The 19,573-nt window shown below is 60.4% G+C and overlaps 1 protein-coding gene across 14 annotated transcripts in view; it reads right to left on the reverse strand.

The window, feature by feature from the left end:
* Window positions 1-3,849: 3,849 nt before the first annotated feature.
* CAPN15 (calpain 15) overlaps window positions 3,850-19,573 on the reverse strand; it is a 60,006-nt gene continuing 44,282 nt past the window's right edge. For 13 of the 14 annotated variants that reach the window (XM_054843327.1, XM_054843332.1, XM_054843333.1 and 10 more), the window contains 11 exons: window positions 16,761-18,258; window positions 11,741-11,949; window positions 11,308-11,491; window positions 8,335-8,558; window positions 7,212-7,337; window positions 6,417-6,569; window positions 6,032-6,193; window positions 5,496-5,725; window positions 5,124-5,284; window positions 4,630-4,808; window positions 3,850-4,439 (listed from right to left, as the gene is read on the reverse strand). In XM_054843327.1, coding sequence (XP_054699302.1) covers window positions 4,262-4,439; window positions 4,630-4,808; window positions 5,124-5,284; window positions 5,496-5,725; window positions 6,032-6,193; window positions 6,417-6,569; window positions 7,212-7,337; window positions 8,335-8,558; window positions 11,308-11,491; window positions 11,741-11,949; window positions 16,761-18,258 — 3,304 coding nt within the window. In that variant the 3' untranslated portion in view covers window positions 3,850-4,261. Of the gene's footprint in view, window positions 4,440-4,622; window positions 4,809-5,123; window positions 5,285-5,495; window positions 5,726-6,031; window positions 6,194-6,416; window positions 6,570-7,211; window positions 7,338-8,334; window positions 8,559-11,307; window positions 11,492-11,740; window positions 11,950-16,760; window positions 18,259-19,573 lie in introns of all 14 variants that reach the window. The other variant, XM_054843336.1, reaches the window with a different exon arrangement.

Raw genomic sequence — 19,573 nt, forward strand, 5'->3', positions numbered from 1 at the left:
TGGTGCTGCTCTTTTTTAAGCTTCCCTCTGTCTCTAGGCGGAGATTTGTGGCGTAAAATGCACAATATGTTCTATCTGCCCTGTGGGAGCCATAAAATATTCACCAGCAGCTCCCATTATAGTCAGAGTGAATCACAGAGAGCGCTCCAGCCCTCGCTCCCTGATGTGCCCCCTCTGTGCGCAGCCCCAGTGCAGCCACGGGGCCCCGGCGGTGCCGGTGCCGGTGCCAGGGCCTGACAAGTGGCCAGCACCCGCTTCAATCCCACAGCAAGGACCCACATTTCCACCTCCGGCCCTGGGAGACACCCCCAGGCCCAGTGGGTTGCGGGAGGATGCGGGGAAGTACGCGGTGACCGTGCTGATGGGAAGGAAAACATCTCCACCAGCCCGAGCATCCTCGGGGAGGAGCAGCATCAACCCTGGGCATGGGGGGGCAGCAGGAGCAGTGCGGTGGGCTCAGTGCCCACAGCAAAGTGCCCCCACTCGCCCTGGCATCCCAGGGTGACTTGTGCTGCCACTTGGCTTTTTGTAGCCACAGCCTCTTGATTAGGGTCTTACAGCCATGCCGGGGCCCGGCAGCACAGCCCCTGCCTGCTTGCTGCCTTCGTCGTCGCACACGTGCGTCAGTGTCTATCTCTGCTGTTCATACGGGTCGGTACGACATCGCCCTTCCTCCATCTCCCACCGTCCTGCTGGCTGTCCTTCCATCCGTCCCTCCCTTCTGACCCACCGCTCTCACTGCCCGTCCCCGCCTCTCCCTTCAGACCTCAGGGTTAAGACACGACAGAGTCAAGGGACAACATTTACTGATGAAGCAACGTACTACTCCAAATCCAATGTGTCAAATACAATTAGATCTGTTGACACACAATTATATGTAATTATAAAACAGTCGATGCTGGCTCAGCCCTTGCGAATCACACCCCGCTACGGCTTGATTTCACCTCCCTCCCCTCCATGGCCGCTGCTCTGGCCGTTGCCCGGATGGTGACACCGGGGGTGTCCTGAGGGTGGCTCGGGGCCACGGGCAGCATCGCTGCATCCGTCGCCAGCCACGCGCCCGCTCCTGGGAGACGCTGATCCCAGCTGCTCCAGGCGCTGCCTTGCCCAGCTGCCGGCATGGCAGGATTTGCCCCCAGCACGTTGGCTGGTGTGGGGCTCGCCAGGACGTGGCTCAGGAGAGCCGTGGCCCGCGGGGAAGGCAGAACGCAGTTGCCCACCTGAGCTGGCCACACGGCTACCATCACGACAAGGGCCACCACCAGGTCACTGGGCTGAGGTGTCCGAGCGCGTCCTTGGCACGGAGCGGCACAGAGCCGGGTGCGGGGGGACCCCATTCACGCATGGGGCAGCCCCGTGGTCGCGTGGGGAGCGGTTTTAGCCACACACCCCACGCGGCATCCCCGGGAGGGAGCGGGGCCCAGGCAGGCAGTCTGCCCGCAGAGGCGAGGGCAAGGGGCTGCGCGGCCGCGAGGGTTAAACCCTCGACACGGCTCCTCTCCCTGAACAGACTGAGGGGAGAGGAGGGGAGCGCGGCAGTGCCCTCCCCGCCAAAATTAACTCTCCATCTGTTTCTCCCCGGCTGAGGCTGATGGCTTGTGACAGGGCCTCCTGAATGCAAAGATGTTTCGCCCGGAAAAAAATCTATTACAAGTTGCTGTAAGAAAGACCGAAATCCTCTCCTTCTGTCTCTCCCTACTGGTCTCAAGGTGCCCACCCCGGGCGAGAGCGGGCTGGCGCGCAGCCGGCCGCCTCCGCTCAGCCGGAAAGCTCTCCCCAGCGCCAGCCTGCCTCGCCCCCGGCCCAAACGGGCAGGCGGGAGGGAGGGTGGGTGCTGCCCCGGGTGGTGAGGAGGATGGAGAGGCCGCTCCTTCATCCCCAACCTGGGCACGGTGCCGGTGATGCATCGGGCACGGCCCTGGCACCATCGCATCCCTCGGACATCCCGGAGCGATGCGGATGGGGGAAACTGAGGCAGGAGGTGCCCAGCGCACCGGCTGGTGCCTGACCCTGGCCGGGACCGGGAGCCCCACGCCGGCACCGGCTGCTCCCGGGGAGCCGCAGCCCCTGCCCCGGCCGGGCGGGCAGCGGGCAGGCAGCGGGCGGGCAGCGGGCGGGCAGCGGGTGCCCTCTCCCGGCCGCAGCGCAGCCCTGTTCGGTCCTGGGAGAAGGCAGCCGCCGCTCGGTTTATGCAAGTTTCTGGATTTTGCTTTATTTTCACCCCTTTCTGCTCCCCCGCGCCCCGAAGCACAGCTGAAGAAACCCAAAACTCGAATTCCTCTGGGTTTTGGGCTCAGCTCTGCTTCCAGGGCACCGGTGGATCCCACCGCTCCGGAGAAACGGCTTCAAGACTCTCTGCTTGGACCCCAAAATCTCATCAGCAAGTACCATCCCTCCCCACGGTGCCGCAGCCGAGCACAGTGAAACCAGGCAGCTTCAGTAAAAAACAAAAACTTTATTTGGTCCGTCAGAACCTGAGTTTGAAAACCACCCATGGATAATTTGTATCATACAGGGATTACTGATCTGATTTACAATTGATAAAATATCCTATGTTTCTGAAGAGCTGGACAGTATTTACAGGGTTAAAAATATTCACAGCTCAGAAAGACAGAAAGAGAGAGGGGGAAAAAAGTGAAGGACAAATCATCCCGAGGAGGAAGGAGCAGGGAAGAGAGAAAACAGATCAACAAACAAAAATACGGACAGAGCTTGGCTCAGCAGCCCCGGCCGGGGGCCGGGAGGGTGCCAGGGCAGCCCACCCCCCCCGCCTGCCCCCCGGCTCCGGGGTGGGCAGGAGGGACAGAGGGACAGGCCGGGCAAACCCACAGCCCGTGCATCCCCCTGCCCACACCGGCTGCCGGCGCAGGGTTTGGGGCGCAGGCTGCCCCCCAGCACAGTCCCTGCCAGAACAGGGACCAGCATCTCCCCCGTCCCCCTGCCCCCCGAGCTGCGGGTCCGCACAGCCTCGGAAGGAGAGGGTAACCCCGAGGGACCCCCAAAACACACACACACACACACATGAACACACACACTTGCCTGCGCCAAGCCAGAGAGCCATGATGCCCTGAAACCGTGGGGGTCACCCCCCGCCACAGAGCACCCACTGGGGCCAGCGGCACCCCGAGGCTCCGGCAAGCCTTCGCTTGTGCTCGCTACCTTCCACGGGACCCGGCCTCTGGAGGATGGGGGTCTCTGCTTCCCCCTCTCCCAAAAATCACTGCCCCCCTCCCCGGCACATGGCAATGTGGTAAAGCCACGGGGAGCTGCTCCCCAAACCCTGGGTCTGTACCTGCTGCCCTTCACCCCTCACCTCTGTGGGGCATGGATGGGGGAGGCCCCCGCAGGGCAGTGCCCGGGGGCTGAGCCCAGCTCCGCATGCATGGCTTCTCTCCAGGCACTGCTTTCGGCGGCCGCCTTTGCATAGTAACACTTGTGTGACGAGTTGAGGGGGGTCCCCTGCTGCCACAGCCCCCCCAAGCAATGCCCCATGGCCCCGCTCCCCGCTCTGGACGGCGGCAGAGGAGGACACCTCTGCATTTCGCCCCGAGGTGCGGTGACATCCGGCAGCTGCAGCTTTCTGAAACAACCCAGCGCCCTCTCCTCCCCAGCAGGGCATGGGGGGGCAGCCCCAGCACCCGGGACAGGTGAGGTGGATGGGGGGTCCGGGCACCGCAGCAGATCCCCACCACAAGCAGCACAGCGGGGCAACCTCGGCACCCCCCCGGCCCGGCTACGGTACCTCGGTGCCACGTTGGTCCTGGCAGCGGACGATGTGGGGGACAGGACAGTGGGAAGGGCCTGGGGACAGACGGAGGGTCACACAGATGGACAGACGTCAGAGGTATATTCTTTTTTTGTTGCAGCGCCAGGGCCCTGGCGCCGCGGGAGGGGGCAGAGTCCTGAGCATGGTGCCTGGGAAGGGCCTTGACAGCAACCTCCAGCCCCCCCTCCCGCAGCCCGCCGCTGCGTGCCCGGGGCACGGGTACAGGGCAGGTGGGATCCTGAGATGGCCCCATGCCCCCAGCCGCTCCTCGTAAAGTGCGTGGAGGGGGCCGGCGGCACCAGGGCGGGGGGCGGCGGGCAGAGCTGGTCCTGGCCCTGAGAGCTCGCCCCGGCCCCGCAGCGCAGGGCAAAGTGCTGGGTGTGATGCTCCGGCTCTGCCCCACGGCTCAGCGCCAACAGCTCGGGGGGGGCGACCCCAGGCCAGAGGGTCGGTGAAAATAATGGGGGAGCGGAGCGGGGAGGGGGAGGCGCTTCGTCATAGAGGCCGGGGGCCGTGGAGCCCGGCGACCTCGGGTGTGAGCAGCGGGTTGTGGGTGCCCTTTGTCGACATCCAGTCATTGAGGAAGGCCTGGGTGGCTTTGCGGTGAGCCAGGCGGTGGGTGATGGAGAAGCCGGCGTTACCCTCCAGCTGGGAGAGGATCACCAACACCTGCCTGTGAAGAGAGCGACGGGCTCAGGGTCAGGCAGCTGCTTCCACCCCAGCAATGCCACCCCCTGCCTGTCCCACCCTCTGCCCGCACCTCCCTGCCAGCCCCAGGCTCTGCCTTGCTCCAAGCCTCCTGCCAGCACCTGCCTGCCCTCGCTGGGCAGCCCCCCGCCGACCCACCCCTGCCTACCCCGGACCTGTGCAGGGGGGGGACGCTGTCCTGCGTTTTGAGGCTGCCACGTGTGGAGACGACGTTGAAGCTGTCGGTGCAATCGCACTGGACGTGCAGGTAGGACTTGGGGTGCCGGTTCTCCACCACCACAATGAGCCCTGCCCAGCCGTGCGTCAAGTAGTAGCAGGTCATCCCCTCACGGCCCTGCGGCAAACAGCACGGTCAGGGGTGCGAAGCCTCCGGGCAACCCCTGCCTCCAAATATCAGCCCCTGAATCAACATCTTCCACCTCAGGCCAAGGGCTGCCTGTCTGCTGGGGTACCCCAGGGAGCAAAGCAGGTGGGCATCTATGGGGCAGGGGGGGGCTAGGGGGCAGCCAGGGCTGGCACAGTCCTGCCCAACTCCTGCCAGACTGAGGACACGGCAGGGGCAGGGTCCAGGCTCCCACCGGCGGCATCGCCCCCCTCCCCATCGCAGCCACGGGGAGGCCAGCCCCCGCCTCGTGCCACCCGCACACACCTCGTGGCGCTCGCCCTTGTTCTCGGTCAGCAGGATGATGGCGTCCGCCAATGTGGTGGGCTGCGCCTCCACCTGCTCCACCATCACCAGGCGGGAGCTGTAGATGGCCAGGATATAGCTGGAATAATCGCTGGCCGGGCGGCTGCTGGTGGGACTGGATGCTGTGGGGTCACACAGAGGAAGGGGGGATCAGTGAGACTGTCACCAAGCCCACAGCCCCCCCCGGACCGGGGTGCTGCCGGGTTGCTGCACGTGCAGGTAACCTCCACCCCCATCAAGGTCCCCATGGTGATGTCCAAGGGCTTTGTCACCTCTGCCCTTCCCCAGGGTCTCCTCCAGTGCCGCCGTGGGGAGAGCAGCCCAGCCCCTTACCCTGGGCAGCGGTGGGGCCTGCCAGGGCAGCGCTCCAGTGGTTGAAGGCACAGCACACGACGGCGTACTCGCCCGGCTCCAGCATGATGTCGCAGTTGACGAACTTTTTGACGGCTCGTTTGCTGTGAGCCATCAGCCGGCCCAGGCTCAGCTTGTTCCCGCTGGTGAAGGTGGCCCGGAAAACCATGATGCACAGATCCAGCAAGTGACTGTCCACCGTGTCCGACCGCCTGCGCAGGGATGGGGGAGAAGGGTCACGCGTCACCCGAAGAGCTGCCCCGCAGAGCACGCGGAGACCACGGGCAGGATGGCGGATCCAGAGGGAAGAGTCCTCCCCCTGCCCCAGGAACCAGCGTGCGCTCAGGGCTTGGGTCTCAGCTAAAACATGAACAGGCCCCGAGAATTGGAGAAATGCCGTGGGGCGGGGGGGGCCATCCCCAAGCTCTGCAACCCTGCAGGGTGCCATGGGGCGAGAAGGCGACGGGTTTGGGATTTCTCCTGGGTCCGGGTCACTGCCTGTGTGCTGCCCGGCTCACCTGCTGCCCTCCTGGAAGAGAGCAAACTCCAGAGCGGCACGCTCCAACACCGTCAGCGACGTCACCGTCACCGGCCCGTTGGCCTTGTTGGGGAACATGCCCTGCACACGCACCTCGTGCCAGTCCGAATGGAGCTTGCAGATATCCACGGAGTCAAAGTACCTGTGGGGAAGCTGGGCTCAGCCCCGGTGGGGTCCTCTGTGGGTGCACTGCTCTGCCCCCACGCTGCAGCTCACGCAGCCGGGAGCAGCAGGCACCGGCAGGTCACCAGCACTCCCACGGGGATGCCCAGTCCTGCCTGCACCATCTTGACCCCCACATCCCATTTTCCATCCCCTGCCTGGCTTCCCGCCCCACAACCTCTGCCTCCTGGGCACTACCGTACTTAATGAAATCGCTGTACTCCATCCAGAAGACGCCCTCGCTGCTGCCGTGGGGCATCAGGTCGTGACGCAAGGGAGCCGGCCAGTGCGGCCACTCATCAGACCAGCTGCCGTTCCAGGAGAAGCGGCCCCAGGGATTTCGGAGCCGCAGTAACCTGGGGGAAGGGGAAAAAACAGTGTCAGAGGCCCAGGAGGAAGGAGAGGATGAGGAAGATCACCTCTGAGACGCTCTTCCAGCTCTGCAGACCCAGCCAGCCCCCCGCAGAGGGCACCAGGTCACTTCTGCCTCCGCATTTCAAAGCCCTTACAGCATCCAAGACCTAATCTACCACCCCCACCGTGGCCCCAGACGCCCACGTGCTGCAGCTCTGGACCTGTTGCAGCTCCCTCTGCCCTTCCCTGCCCAAAGGGCCTCCAGCCAGGCGCTGCGGGGAAGGGGCTCAGCAGGGAAGCGGCTGCCGAGTGTGATGTGGCTGAAAATGGAGCTTCATACAGAACGAGCTCAACTCGATCCTCTGCGTCTTGTGAGACCAGGCAAACCATTCTGCACCACGGGGTGTCCTGGAGCAGAGCAACCCTGGACGTGGAGCCAGTGCCAGGCAAGGACACTTTATATGACAACAGCATTCCTGTGACACCCTGGGATGGAGAAACAGCACTTGCTGGCCATGATGACGGCACATCAGAGTCGCCAAGGCCTTGTCCGTCACGCACGCAGTTATCTGTCCACCGGGTTTCTGCTCAGGCTGTTGGCAGGAATGTCTGCTGTACCACGCCAGCCTCCACCCAGAACTCACCTGAAGCCTTGGACATCCCGCACGTCCAGGATGGAGTAGGCGTGCCGTGGACGCAGACCCATACTCTCGTAGGCCACATCGTCCACTTTCATGTTGCCTCCGCCACAGGATGCGCCCATGAGGAACCTGCATGGGGGACAACAAAACGCTTGGTGTCCTGCCAGGCCTGCCATGGGGGGAAGCTCGTCCCTACCACTCGAGGCACAGGACAGGCTTCCCCCCCCAGGAGGCTCTTGGATGTTCCCTCTCTGCAACCACACCATAAACCTCCCTGGAGCAGTGCCCGGCCCCGTCAGCTGGGGCTTTGCCTGGGCAGCAGCAAGCTCCCTCCACCTGCTCGCAAGCACACTTGAGCCCAGGCTCCGTGGTGAGCTTCTCCGAGCAGTGCCCTCACCCGCGGGGCCGACAGCTCTGTCCACGCGCAGCGGAGCTTTGCCCAAACGTCACCCGTTTCCTGCCAGACCCCGGGGTCCTGCCCGTCTCTGTTGGCTGGCAGGGCTCAGGCCACACGGAAAGCCACTGTGCAGGCAGCTGCCCATTCTGCAGGGGTGAGGACAGGCTATTCGGGGCGGGAGGTCTCCACCAGCCAGGCTCGGGGGGACACCACGTGCTGGGATGTATCGGCCTCCCACGTGGCCCCGTCCTCAGGCTGGCAGGAGCAACCCTGCCTTCAGCCAACCTAACTGCCCTCCCGCCGGAGCGATGAGCAAGAGGTCCTATAGACTGCCTATAGTCACGCCCCAGGTATGGCCAGCAAAGATGCCACGTATGGGTGGGAGACACGTGCAGGGTCACACAATTAACAACACAAAAAACCTCAAAGCCAAGCAAGCGGGCTCAATGCCAGCCACTTCAAAACTCCCACAAGGCAGCGGTAAACGTGCGCAGGGAAGTTCACCAGGATTTTAATTTAATATGAAAATTAAACAAAGGAGAACTAATTTCTTAGAGCTTAGAGGGGGAGCTCCACCAATGCTCCAGATGAGTGCCAAGGGTGGTGGACCCCACCCTAGGTAACGCACTAGCCCCTCTCCTCTGAGCCTCTACGAACGAGAGCGGCCCCCCTCGCCCCCCTCTCCGAGCGTCCATGCTTCTGCCACGGCGCCCTCCTGCCTCGTCTTACCCAGCCTCCTTAGAACTCAGCATTTTGGCCCAGATGAGGTCAGTGTCAATGGGCTCCTCGCGAGGGTTAGTGGAGCTGACCTGCAGCATCAGGCTCTCGCAGGGGGCACCCGTTAGTGTAGCCAGGCCTTCGATAGCACGCCCCGCCTGGAGGGCAAAGTACGAACCGTGAAGCTTGGCCAGCGCCTTCTCAATGAGGGCGACCCACAGCTGCTTCCTCTGGGCCTGCGGAAAGAGGGAGAAACACGTCACGAGCTGCCCTGGATGGGAAAGCAAAGGCAGCGTGCGCAAAGGCAAAGCCCCGCTCACCCACCCCTGCCAGCCCTCCCGCTGCCATGGGAGGCCGAGAGGCAGGAGCAGGAAGGCCAAGCCACCGGGAGCTTGTCCGCATGAGGCCAACGGTGACCCCGTTCCCTGCCTGCTCAGTGTTTTGGTTGCAGTTTAATTCCAGGGAAAACGTCCTGGAGTGAACGCCCAAGAGGCCCGGCTGCCGACAGAGCTGCACCCCAGGGTGCCTGGGCAGTCAGGCTGGTGGGGGGGGTGTCCACCTTGTGAGCCAATGGTCCCTTCCTTCTGCTTCAACCTGGATTTAAAAATGCTTAATAATGGAATAGGATATCGAGCACATCTGGAACAGGTGCCTTTCACTCGCACACCGTTGCGAACCAAAACCAACACACCTTTGGCGGAGGAGGCCACCACCCACACAGCCGTGGGACTGATTAGATTTCACCTGTGGAACAGAGACGTTCTTTCAAGGACAAGCTCCAAAAACTCCCAGGCAAAGTCCTCTGCTCCAGCACATGGACAGTGGCAAGGAGGGCAACTCTCCCCGGAGCCGCTTTGCTCTGGTGCCAGGCTATCGCTCTTGGCATCGCTAGGCTAATTGCAGATTCGGAGAGAAATGCAGAAGCTGTGTTAATGCACCCAGAGGTCTGCAAAGCCTCCATCAGCCACGGCAACGTGGGCTCAGGGCGCAGCCTTCACCGCTATGTCCAAGCCACCGTAGCAGGTCCTCGGTGTCGCAGGGTGCAGTCACCAGCCGTGCTTCACTCCTGGGCACATCCAGGCTGGGGCGAGACGCCTCCGCTTCAGCCCCTGCCTTCAGCGAGGACGCAAAGAGGGAGGTGTACGAGGACAGAAGGCCAGGAGACATTTGCTGGCCTCTGGGTGCCGAGCAAATCAGGTTCGGTACCCAGTGCTTGGAGGACAGCAGGGGAAAAGCATTGGCACACTGTGACTGTGTGCGACTCACAGGTGGCAGCCAAGAGCTGGGAGAGGAAAGGAGGGCAGTGAAGATTTCTTTCCGATGGATAAAGAAAGCTTACAAGTGCTTTTCACAAGGGTTTTTGAGTCCCTCACTCAACAAAATCCATGTTCTTTATTTCTGACTGAGCTGCAGCCAGGGAGCTCTGATAAGAGCCTGGTTTTCCTTTTTAGAACTCTCCATTTTCCTTTTTTAGCCCCCACATTCAGCTCACGCAGCTAAACGCTCAGCAGAAAAATCTCGTCACGATTCAGACGCCCCTGGAAACAAAGGCAAGGCAAGCCTAGCCCATGTGAAAACCTTCAATCTTCAAAAAAAAAAATATGCAGACTTGAAATTTTAAGAGAGGAAAGGCAGATGGAAAAACCAAACCAGACAAGACAGGCAAATCTTACGCAGAAAATAATGTATCTGACTGGATCCTCTCTGTCTACTGTGAGGCAAAATGTAGACACAGACAACTCCTTCTTCCCCTCTCCAAAGTTTCTCCTTAACAGGACCGGCACCCAGCAGTGCTGGCAATCATTTTGTCCCACTCAGCATCCCCGTGTCCCTGGGGGGATCACCCACTTGGCCTGGCAGTGCCGTACCTGTGCCTGCACGGTGCGAAGCCCCTGCCCGGACCCCTGCCCCTCTGCCCAGAGCCAGGGTTAAGCGGGGCTCAGGAGCCGGCGCTGCCAACCGTGCCAAGACTGCTGCCCCACGAGGCCCGTTAGCTCCGATGCAATTAGCAGGTACCCCAGGACTGGACGCTGTGGAGGGCACAGGCTACCGAGTCCACTCAGGCTGGGGACTCTGCAAGGTGTACCGACAGTAAAGTTCCCCAAAACCTCATCTTTGGGCCCCGTTTCCCCAGCCAGAGTCCTGTTCTGACATCTACGCACTATGTGGTTTGGGGCTGTGTCTACTTTAGAACAGAGGATTGGGATTTGCAGAACAAAGCCCAACCCAGCGGTCCCAGGTCCCCGTCTCCTCCTGACAGCAGCACTTTGTTTTGTTTGGCAGATTTTGCCGCCTGAGTTTCAATAAAGACGTTCTCAGTCTCCTTCATGGACGCGATCCCAGCAAGCGCCCCTGGGCCTGGCAGGCAGGGCAGGGCATAACGCACAGTGACGTCCCGAAGCGGCTGAGGGACCTTAGTTAATCCAAGCAGATGCCACCCGAGTGTGCTCAGAGCAACCGGGCACTGGCTCGAAACAGGCTGATTTGTTGGGCGATCTCCTCCCTCTCCACGGTCCCTCCCTGGCAAAGCCAAGCTGCCAGACCTCCTCGCAGAGGGAAGAACCTGCTTTCCCTCAGCCCCTCGCAGTGCAGAACACACAGGTTAAAATATTTTCCTTTTGCTGTGCAGAATAAGGATGGCTTCCCCTGCAAGGGAAGTGGCTGTGGTGCAGGGAGGAGCGAGGGAAAAGCAACTGCAAATGAAACTTCTCCATCGCAGCCTGGAAAATGCCAAAAGGGGCCTAAACAGATTTATATTATGGCCTCAATGAATTCAGCTGTCTTGAGAGCGCAGCAAAAAGCAGGGTCCTGAGCAGCAAGCGCCCCCCGCAGCACAGAGTAGGGACCTTACAAAACCACAGCAGTACCTCTTCCCACTGCCTCCATCAGTCCTCTCCTGGAAGAGCCGGGGACGAGCCTCCCCCTGCCCCCGGAGCGCTGCCCACCCCCTCCCAGCACCCCTTTTCCCCCCCCAGGGTCACTGACCTGCGAGAAGAGGAGGTATCCGCACTCATCACACGGCAGCATGTCATCCACCAGCACCGTGGTCCACGTGCCGTCCTTGCACAGCCGCACCTGGTAGGCGCCCTCGGGGCACAGCGTCCTGGTGATCATCACCCTCTCCACCAGCTCCGGCCGCTCGGCCAGCACGGCCAGGGCGCTCAGGAACCTGCCGGCGGGACGGGACGCGGGACGGTCTCAGCAAGGCACGGGCAGGCAGCAGGCAGCTGCCCAGCCGCGCAGCGCAGGGAACTGCGGTCCGCAGCCGCTTGGTAAGGGGTGAGGCAGAGGATGGGGTACACGCCTGGGGGTATAAATGGGTTTGAGTAGGGCTGAGGGGTCTGATCCGGAGCTGGAGGAAGGGGTGGGGGAAGGAGGAAGGGGCAGGAGGGTGTCAGCCCGGCTCACTCCCCCTTACCAGCAGTTTCCCAGCAGTCCCTGCAGGATGTCCGAGGGCCTGGGTGTCCGAAACACCGACCACTTCACCGATCGGTCCTTGAAGATGCTACAGTTGATTTCGTGGGGTCGCAGCCACTGTTTCACCCTCTGCTGCACGCTGTCGCCTTCCGGGAATCCCACAGACTTAGGCCCAGGGTGGAAACTGTCATCTACAAAATTGACTTTGTTCTGCGAGAGCGAAAGGCAAGGAGAGCATCAGTGTGCAGCTGTGCGGCACGCAGCTCCCCGGGGCCTCCTGGGATGGGGCTGGCCTGGAAAGCCTCCCGCTGCACCCGAGGAGTGAGAGCGGAGCCCCCAGCCATCCTGCCTGGCCCGGGGAGCCCCTCCCGATGCCGTGCTGGGGAGCACGCCTGGGACCGGCTGTCTGCTGGCGACGGCACGGATGCGTTTTGTGCATCAGGTCCAGCGTTCAGCCCTGCCAGGTGCCGGGTCACCTCTCCAGGCCCCAGACTCAGGACTGTGACTCAAATCTGCCTTTTTCTGTTTCAGAGGAACCTCCCCGGGCAGGGACCGCCTCGCACTTTGTGCTGGTGCTAAAAGCTGGACCGTGGGGGACCTTGGCTGCCTCTCCAAGTGGCAAAGCACGTGAGCAGCGAGCCTGCGAGGAGCCACCTGGCCAGCAAACACTCCTCGACCCAAGTTCTGTGCTAAGGGCTGAGCTGGCCCCTGCTCCGGAGGGGACACGCTGGGCTTGGCAGCGCTGTGCCACCCCCAAGGCACAGCCGTGGAGGATGTTAGGGGCACCTTTCGCAATTGGATCCTGCCCAACCACAAACAGGCAAGCAATTCCAGAGTCACGGTATCGCATCTCCGAGCCCACCTGCAACAGCTGCTCACATTAAATAAAATGCGATGGACTGAAGGACGGGTAATCCCATAGGTATTAGCAGGATGGAAGCACAGAACTTTGCCAAGGGGAGATAGATGGCTTCTTCAGACAGTTTAATTCAGGGTGAAATAAGAACTGGGATTTCTTTGTTATTGTTAATTAAATGAAATTAAATTCTTTCAGCAAAAGCCGTCTCCGATTTAAATTAGCTTTTATGCACACCAAACTAGTAGTTGTCCTTCGTTTTTTGTTGCAATCCTACGTGAACGCTTTCTACGTGGTGCCTCAATTAGCACTTCCAGCTCCTTGGTTTTCAGCTAATAGATGTCACTGTTCAAATACCGGCACGGGCCAAAAAGGCCACGTCTCAAAGCTTGCTGGCTTTCTCGAGGGGAGCGTCTGCTCCACACTTGTGGGTGCAGCTGATGAGCAGCTGCCTCTGCCGTATCGGCCAGCAACCTCATCCTGCCACATCCCGGCCTCGCACACTCGCCTCTCGGGGTGCAGCCGGGGCTCCCTAGGAACCCGTCGTGCAGACGCAGAGCAAGGCAGCAGTCCGTGAGACAGAGCCCGTAGGGCATCACAAGCTTTCGTTCCCCTGTGGAGTCGCTGCAGTGCTTTTCCAAGCAGCAGAGGTGGAAGCAGCCTTCAGCCTCCCCAGTATCATGGCCGGGGTCTCACCTGGGCCAGGACAGCGCTCAGCAGGACTGCGGGAGCCTGGATGGGCACCTACATCGGGCAGGACGGCAGGTATCTGAAAGCGGCTCTGTCCTCTCTCCAGCTGGAGCAGGAGCCTAAGCCCATCGTGGGCTCTGTACTGAACAGCCTGCACTCAGCCTCAGTGGCTTCCCTAAGCGCTAGATTTCCCCCACTCAGTTACAAATGGCACCAAGCTGTCTCGGTGAGCACAGGCCAGACAGGACAGAGTCCCACGGAGGAGACCAGCTTACCCCAGTTCACAGAATCACAGAATCCCAGACTGGTGGGGGCCGGAAAGGACCTCTGGAGATCATCTAGTCCAACCCCCTGCCAAAGCAGGATCACCCAGAGCAGGTTGCACAGGGTTTGGAATCTCTCCAGAGAAGGAGACTCCACAACCTCTCTGGGCAGCCTGTCCCAGGGCTCGGTCACCCTCAGAGGGAAGAAGTTTCTCCTCATGTTTAGATGGAACTTCCCGTGTCCCAGTTTGTGCCCGTTGCCCCTTGTCCTGTTGCTGGGCACCACTGAGAAGAGTCTGGCCCCTTCCTCTAGACATTCACCCTTTAGATATTGATAAGTGTTGATCAGATCCCCTCTCAATCTTCTCTTCTCCAGGCTAACCAGCCCCAGCTCTCTCAGCCTTTCCTCACACCAGAGATGCTCCAGGCCCCTCATCATCCTCACAGCCCTGCGAAGTTCTGCAAAAGCCACAGAAATAACCAGCTATGTGATTAGCAACCAGTCCATACGTGGAGCACCCCTTTCCTCTCGCTCCCAAGGAGACCAGCGCTGGGGTACACTGTCAGAAGAGGCCTGCTCCAGCCCAAACCTGCCTGCAGGTCCAGGGAAGCCCACGGAGCCCATCCATCTGCCAACACCGACGGTGGAGGCAATGCAAGAGCCGTAGCAGTGCAATTCCCCAGCAGTGTCAGGAAAGCCTGCCTAACGAGCTAATTACCTTGACACCGTGGTGTCTCCCTTCACATATTTCTAGATGCTTGTCCCAGTTTCAGCTGGGACAGAGTTAATTTTCTTCCTACTAGTGGGGATAGTGCTGCATTTTGGATTTAGGGTGAGAATAATGTTGATAACACATTTTGTTTGTTGCTGGATGATGTTTACACCGAGTCAGGAACTTTTCAGCTTCTCACACCATCCCGCCAGTGAGGAGGCTGGGGGTGCACAAGGAGCTGGGAGGGGACACGGCCAGGAGAGCTGACCCCAATGTGCCAAAGGGATATTCCACACTGTATGACATCATGCTCAGTATATAACTGGGGGAAAGCTGGCCAGGGGCTTAGACCGTGGCTCGGGAACTAGCTGGGCATCAGTGGTCTGTGGGTGGTGAGCAATTGTGCTGTGCATCACTTGTTTTGTATATTTTTTTATCATTATTGCTGTTATTGTTGTTGTTGTTATTTATTATTATTATAGAAGCTGTCACTACCAATATCCCTGTGAGATGGAGGGAAAAAGAGGCATGAGAGCTGCGGGGGCAGCGTCAGAGCAGTGGGGAGAGGAGCAGGCACCTCCTCTCGTGCCCGGGCAGCGCTGAGCCCGCTCACAGATGATGCCAGACAAGGAGCTGTGCTTATTTCTCCGGCGAGGGGATAAATCCAGGCATCGGACCTCCTTCACTCCTCCTGGTCTGCCAACAACCCTCTTCAGGCCGTTCTGAACCAGACGTGACGTTCTCTGCTGCCACCTCCCCGGGTCCGCAGGGGCTGAGGCAGGCTGCTGCCCTGCCTTGCCCGGCCTGGCTGCCCATCGTGAGCTGTCTGACGGGTGGAGGAGGAGGAAAACAGAGACGGGGCCTCCCCCAGCACACGGAAAGGCTCTGCAGGCAGAGACGCCAGAGCACAACAGCAAGAGTCCTGGGTTGTCTTTCTAGCCCTGCCGAACGTGCTGATGCGTGTTGTTATTCAGAAAGGAGGAAGGATAGTTAATCAGAGGAGAGAAGAAGCGTGAGACAGCGGGATAAGCAAGACAGGGGACAGGACAAGACAGGGATGCAGACGCCCTGTGCAGAGGCAGTGAGGTGAAGAAGTCAGTTCTGCTCTCTTCCCAGATGGAAGAGAAGCGGTAAAGCTAAAAGCGGGGCCATGCACTGAGGAGGGTTGGAAAAGGCCCCCCTGGAAGAGTGGAGGAGGGAGCAGGAGCTTGAGCAGAAATCCCTGCAGGGAACAGCGCAGCAAGGGGCTGCTCCACGCAACTCAGGGACAACAGGCAGAGGAGAACTTGGCCAGCCTGACACTCTTCTCCAGGGGAAGGCTGAACAGCCTGTGAAACACCACGGACAGAAGGAAGCTTGGAGGCTGCCTTACACGCCAGCCCAAACAGGAGCATTGGCAGGAGGCTGCAGACACACCGAGAGCAGAGCGAGCACCAGTACGGGAGCAGCGCTGTCCCGCCACCGCTGCCAGTCCTTCCCTCGGACCTGCAGAGCCCTTGACTTACCATAAACAGTGTCAGAACATAGCAGTGACTTAGTTTTAGGGGGGGGGAGTTTCAGGAGATGGCCCACGCTGATCTAATAGCCCGTTACTGCTGGCTTAGCGAGCTGAACGAGCTCAGCCAAGGCTCCGACCGAGAGCTGTGCTGGATGGGGCAAGGCAGCCTCCCCTTCTTGGCAGCGGCAAGCTGCTAATTCGACTTGGCCACCTCTCATAATTCATCCTTCAGGCCTGATTCCACTGGATGTAACAGATGTTCCCTGCCTACAAAAGAGGCTGTTCACTTGCTTAAAAGAGGGGGATAAGCAGAATCAGGGTCTCTCTGCTAGAGACACCCACATCTGTTAGGTGGACATGTAATAATTAAAAAAAACACAACCCCAAACCAGGATGATTCTCAACAGCTTCCCTCCAGAGCCAAACATCTCTGTGGTCCCCAGTCTGTGCAGTGGAGGCACAGGCATGGATGCACTCCTCGGACCAGGCAGAAAAAGCCTTGTCTGTGCATCAAAATGGGTCTGCAACTCCCTTTCCATCTGGTCCAGAAGAGCTGGAGGCTTCCCCCAGCGGGAAGGCAGAAAAAGAGCAGCATTCACAGGAGCATCTTATGCCACTCAGGGAAATAAAATGGGGCCATGAGAGGGGTGTTTGAGACGGAAACCCAACAGATCAAGCCAGATACTTCACAGTGGGAGGGCAGGACACTCGTGTGCACTCCTGAGACACTCACCTGGAGCCAGGGTACAGCTAAACCTCAGCTGCCCTTCCCAAAACAGAGGCGAGCCATTTGCAGCTGCAGCTGTGCATTCACGAACACAAAACCAAGGATGCCAAGACCCAGCTCACGGTTCTTGAACGCTTGCAGTGGCTGGCAGTGGCAGCAGTTCCTCTGCCTGCACCCCTGCCTGTGCTCTGAGCCTCTGCCTGCTGCATCCCCAGATTTCCTGCACCCACTTCCAAGTGAAACCAGGAGCAAGACTAGTTCAGCAAGCACTCACCTCCCGGCAGAAGGTCACGATGTTTTCCCACAGGGCTTTGGCCTCTCCCTCGTCCGTCTGCCGCCTCTTCTCCACGTGCATGCTCTCCCGTCTCTTCAGGGGCTTGAGGCCCTTGCGCTGGGCCACGTACTGCTGCGGGGTATGGCAGGCCACGCAGTGCTTGGCCTTGAGCTCGTTGAGCAGGGTGCAAGCGGGACAAGCCCACTGGCCTGGTCTCTCCTGGCCGGTGGGCAGCTGGGATGGGAAGAGACGGGCGACCTTGCGGGCGGACGGAGCCCTGCTGCTGCAGGAGGAGCAGCCGCCCTTGTCACAAGCCCCGCAGTCAGGGCAGCGGGAGGAAGGCTCACCCTGCGTCCCGTGCTCCTGGAAGCCGTGCAGCTTGGAGGAGCCGCAGGCTTTGCATTTTTGGGCCAGGGTGGGGTTCTTGAGGGTGCACTTGGAACAGGACCAGGTGGTGAAGTCAGGGCTGGAGGGGCTGCAGGGGGTGAATCTCACCGAGTCCCCCACCAGATTGATGGTGTCACTGCCTTTCTGGGCGTTGCAAGCCTCGCATTTGCTGGCCCCGGCGGAATTAAGCAGGGAGCAGGAGCTGCACTTCCAGTGGGAGGGACTGACCTCCATCTCCTCCTCCAGCACGCTCAGCCGCTTGTTGGACAGCAGCTCCTGGAAGCGGGCAGCTGGGGCAGCCCTGGCCTGACCCTGCGGAGAGCCCTTCTGCCCCGCTGAGCTCTGAGCCACGGGCTGGGAAGCTTCAGGGCCCGGCATCTGCAGCTGGGGGGGCACCTCCCGGCGGCTTCGGGGCACAGGGTTGTTCTGGAGCCCCGGGGAGAAGGGACTGAAGGCTGGTATCTTCTGGGCCTCTTGTTCCATAGCCACTGGGCCCTGGGTGGCCACGGCATCACCATCGGAGATCTCTGCAGAGACTAAAGGCTGCGGAGTAGAGGGGGCCATGTGAAATCCGGCAGGGGTGATGACTTCAGGGACGACCAGCGCCTCTGGAGGGATCTTGGGCAGGGAGAGCTTGCGTGGGCCACCACAGGCAGAGCAGGAATTGGCCACTGGCGTGTTGTGCAGTGTACAGCGCTGACAAGCCCAGCCACTCTCCAGCTCGGCTTCATCGGGGCTTTTCCCCTCCGAGTCCTCGCTGCTGCTTTCTGCTTTGGCAGCTTCCTCCTTAGACGTGCCCTTGGGCTCCACAAGCACAGCGGGTTTGGGCAAGATGCCGTTGATGACGGGCAAGGGCGAGCCGCTGGGCCCTGGCTCCGGGGTGAAGCCACATACCTCGCAGGCTTCCTTGCCCAGAAAGTTCCTGAAGGTGCAGCGGGCACAAGCCCATTTCTGTTCCTCCACGCTGAGCCGCAGGATGTGGTTGAGGTCGGGCTTCTGGCGGGGAGCTTCGCATATGGAGCACTGCCGCTGGCCAACGGGGTTCAGAAAGGTGCAGCGGGTGCAGGACCACTCACGGACGGCAGCCATGGAGCCGGGAGAGTGGGAGTGGCTGGAAGAAAGCAGAAGACAGCGTTGAGGCCAGGGCCACCCAGTACACGGGGGCACCATGTGTTTCCTGGGCTGGCACGGTCAGGACCTTGCTTCCCAGAAGAGAACAACTGGCAATCCAGGCAGTGCTCTCCAGGCACTTGTTCCTCTGGCACCGACAACTGATTTCTCCAAGTGCATGGCAACGCACTGGCTTCCACCCAAAACACTTCAGGAAGAGCACAAGAAACAGCCCTGCAACCCCACCGACCCCGCTCTCATGGCGGGGATGCGCCCTGGCGAGCAAGCACGCCACCTCTGTGCCCAACCTCAACCATTTTATACACCTGCAGCTTGTCTGTAACTCTCTGGAGGAGGTGACACTCTGCTCTGCCTTCTTGCTGTTCCCAGGGTCCTCCTTCAGCGTCACTCCGGACCACCTCCGTTTCACCTTCTGTTCCTGTCTCTCTCCTCTCCTTTTGGCTCACCACCATGGACATACCAGTTATCCAGACTGGGATAACTGTGTTATCCCACACCAGATGCCACCGAGCAAAGAACAGCATGTTGTGGTGTATGGTGGTGCTTTTACCTGGCTATAGGCTCTGGGGCCAGAAGCCTGGCCTGGCCAGCCTGCATGCAGTAGCTCTGTGCCGGAGCCGAGGCGGGTCGTGGCAAGGCGGTGCCGGGACAGCTCACCGGCAGGATCTGAGCTCAGCAGCAGCTCCTGACTCTCCCCAACCTCTGGCAGAGGCAAGGCATTTCCGATCAGCAAGCTTTGGGGGGCACCGTGTCTCAGCTCCAGCTTCTGCCCCACTTACCTGGGAAGCGGAGAGGCCACAGAGCCCTGCTGTCAGCACCAGTCCTTGGTTTCAACCTCCAGAGTTGCCTGGGAAAACGTGAAACCCTGATGGGAGAACGGGTCCAGCGCACGCCAGAGCCACCTTACTCCAGGGCAGAAAATTGCAGTAACGTTTTCTAGGCAGGTTCAATTTTCAGAAAGCAAAGCGCAGCAGCAGCACCAGCTCCACAGGCCACGGCAACCTCTGGGCTTGCAGGGAGCAGCTCTCCCTCATCGCAGCCCTCCTGGTGCTTTCAGAAAGGTGATCCCACACTTGCACACATGCTGACAAACAGCAGAAGGAATCCCAGCCCTGCGTGGTGCCCTTTGTCCCCTGCTCAGGGTCATTTCCTACAGCTTCAAGCAAAGGTGGGGTTGAAACAGAGCTTTCTGCTTCCTCCTCCTTTGCACAAGGGCAAAACAGATTTCCTTCAGGTAAACGTGCAGCACGAGTCCAGAGCCCTCCGTCCATGCACTCCTGCTCCCAGATAACGCA

This window comes from Grus americana, chromosome 15 (genome assembly GCF_028858705.1).
Source record: "Grus americana isolate bGruAme1 chromosome 15, bGruAme1.mat, whole genome shotgun sequence".
NCBI lineage: Eukaryota > Metazoa > Chordata > Aves > Gruiformes > Gruidae > Grus > Grus americana.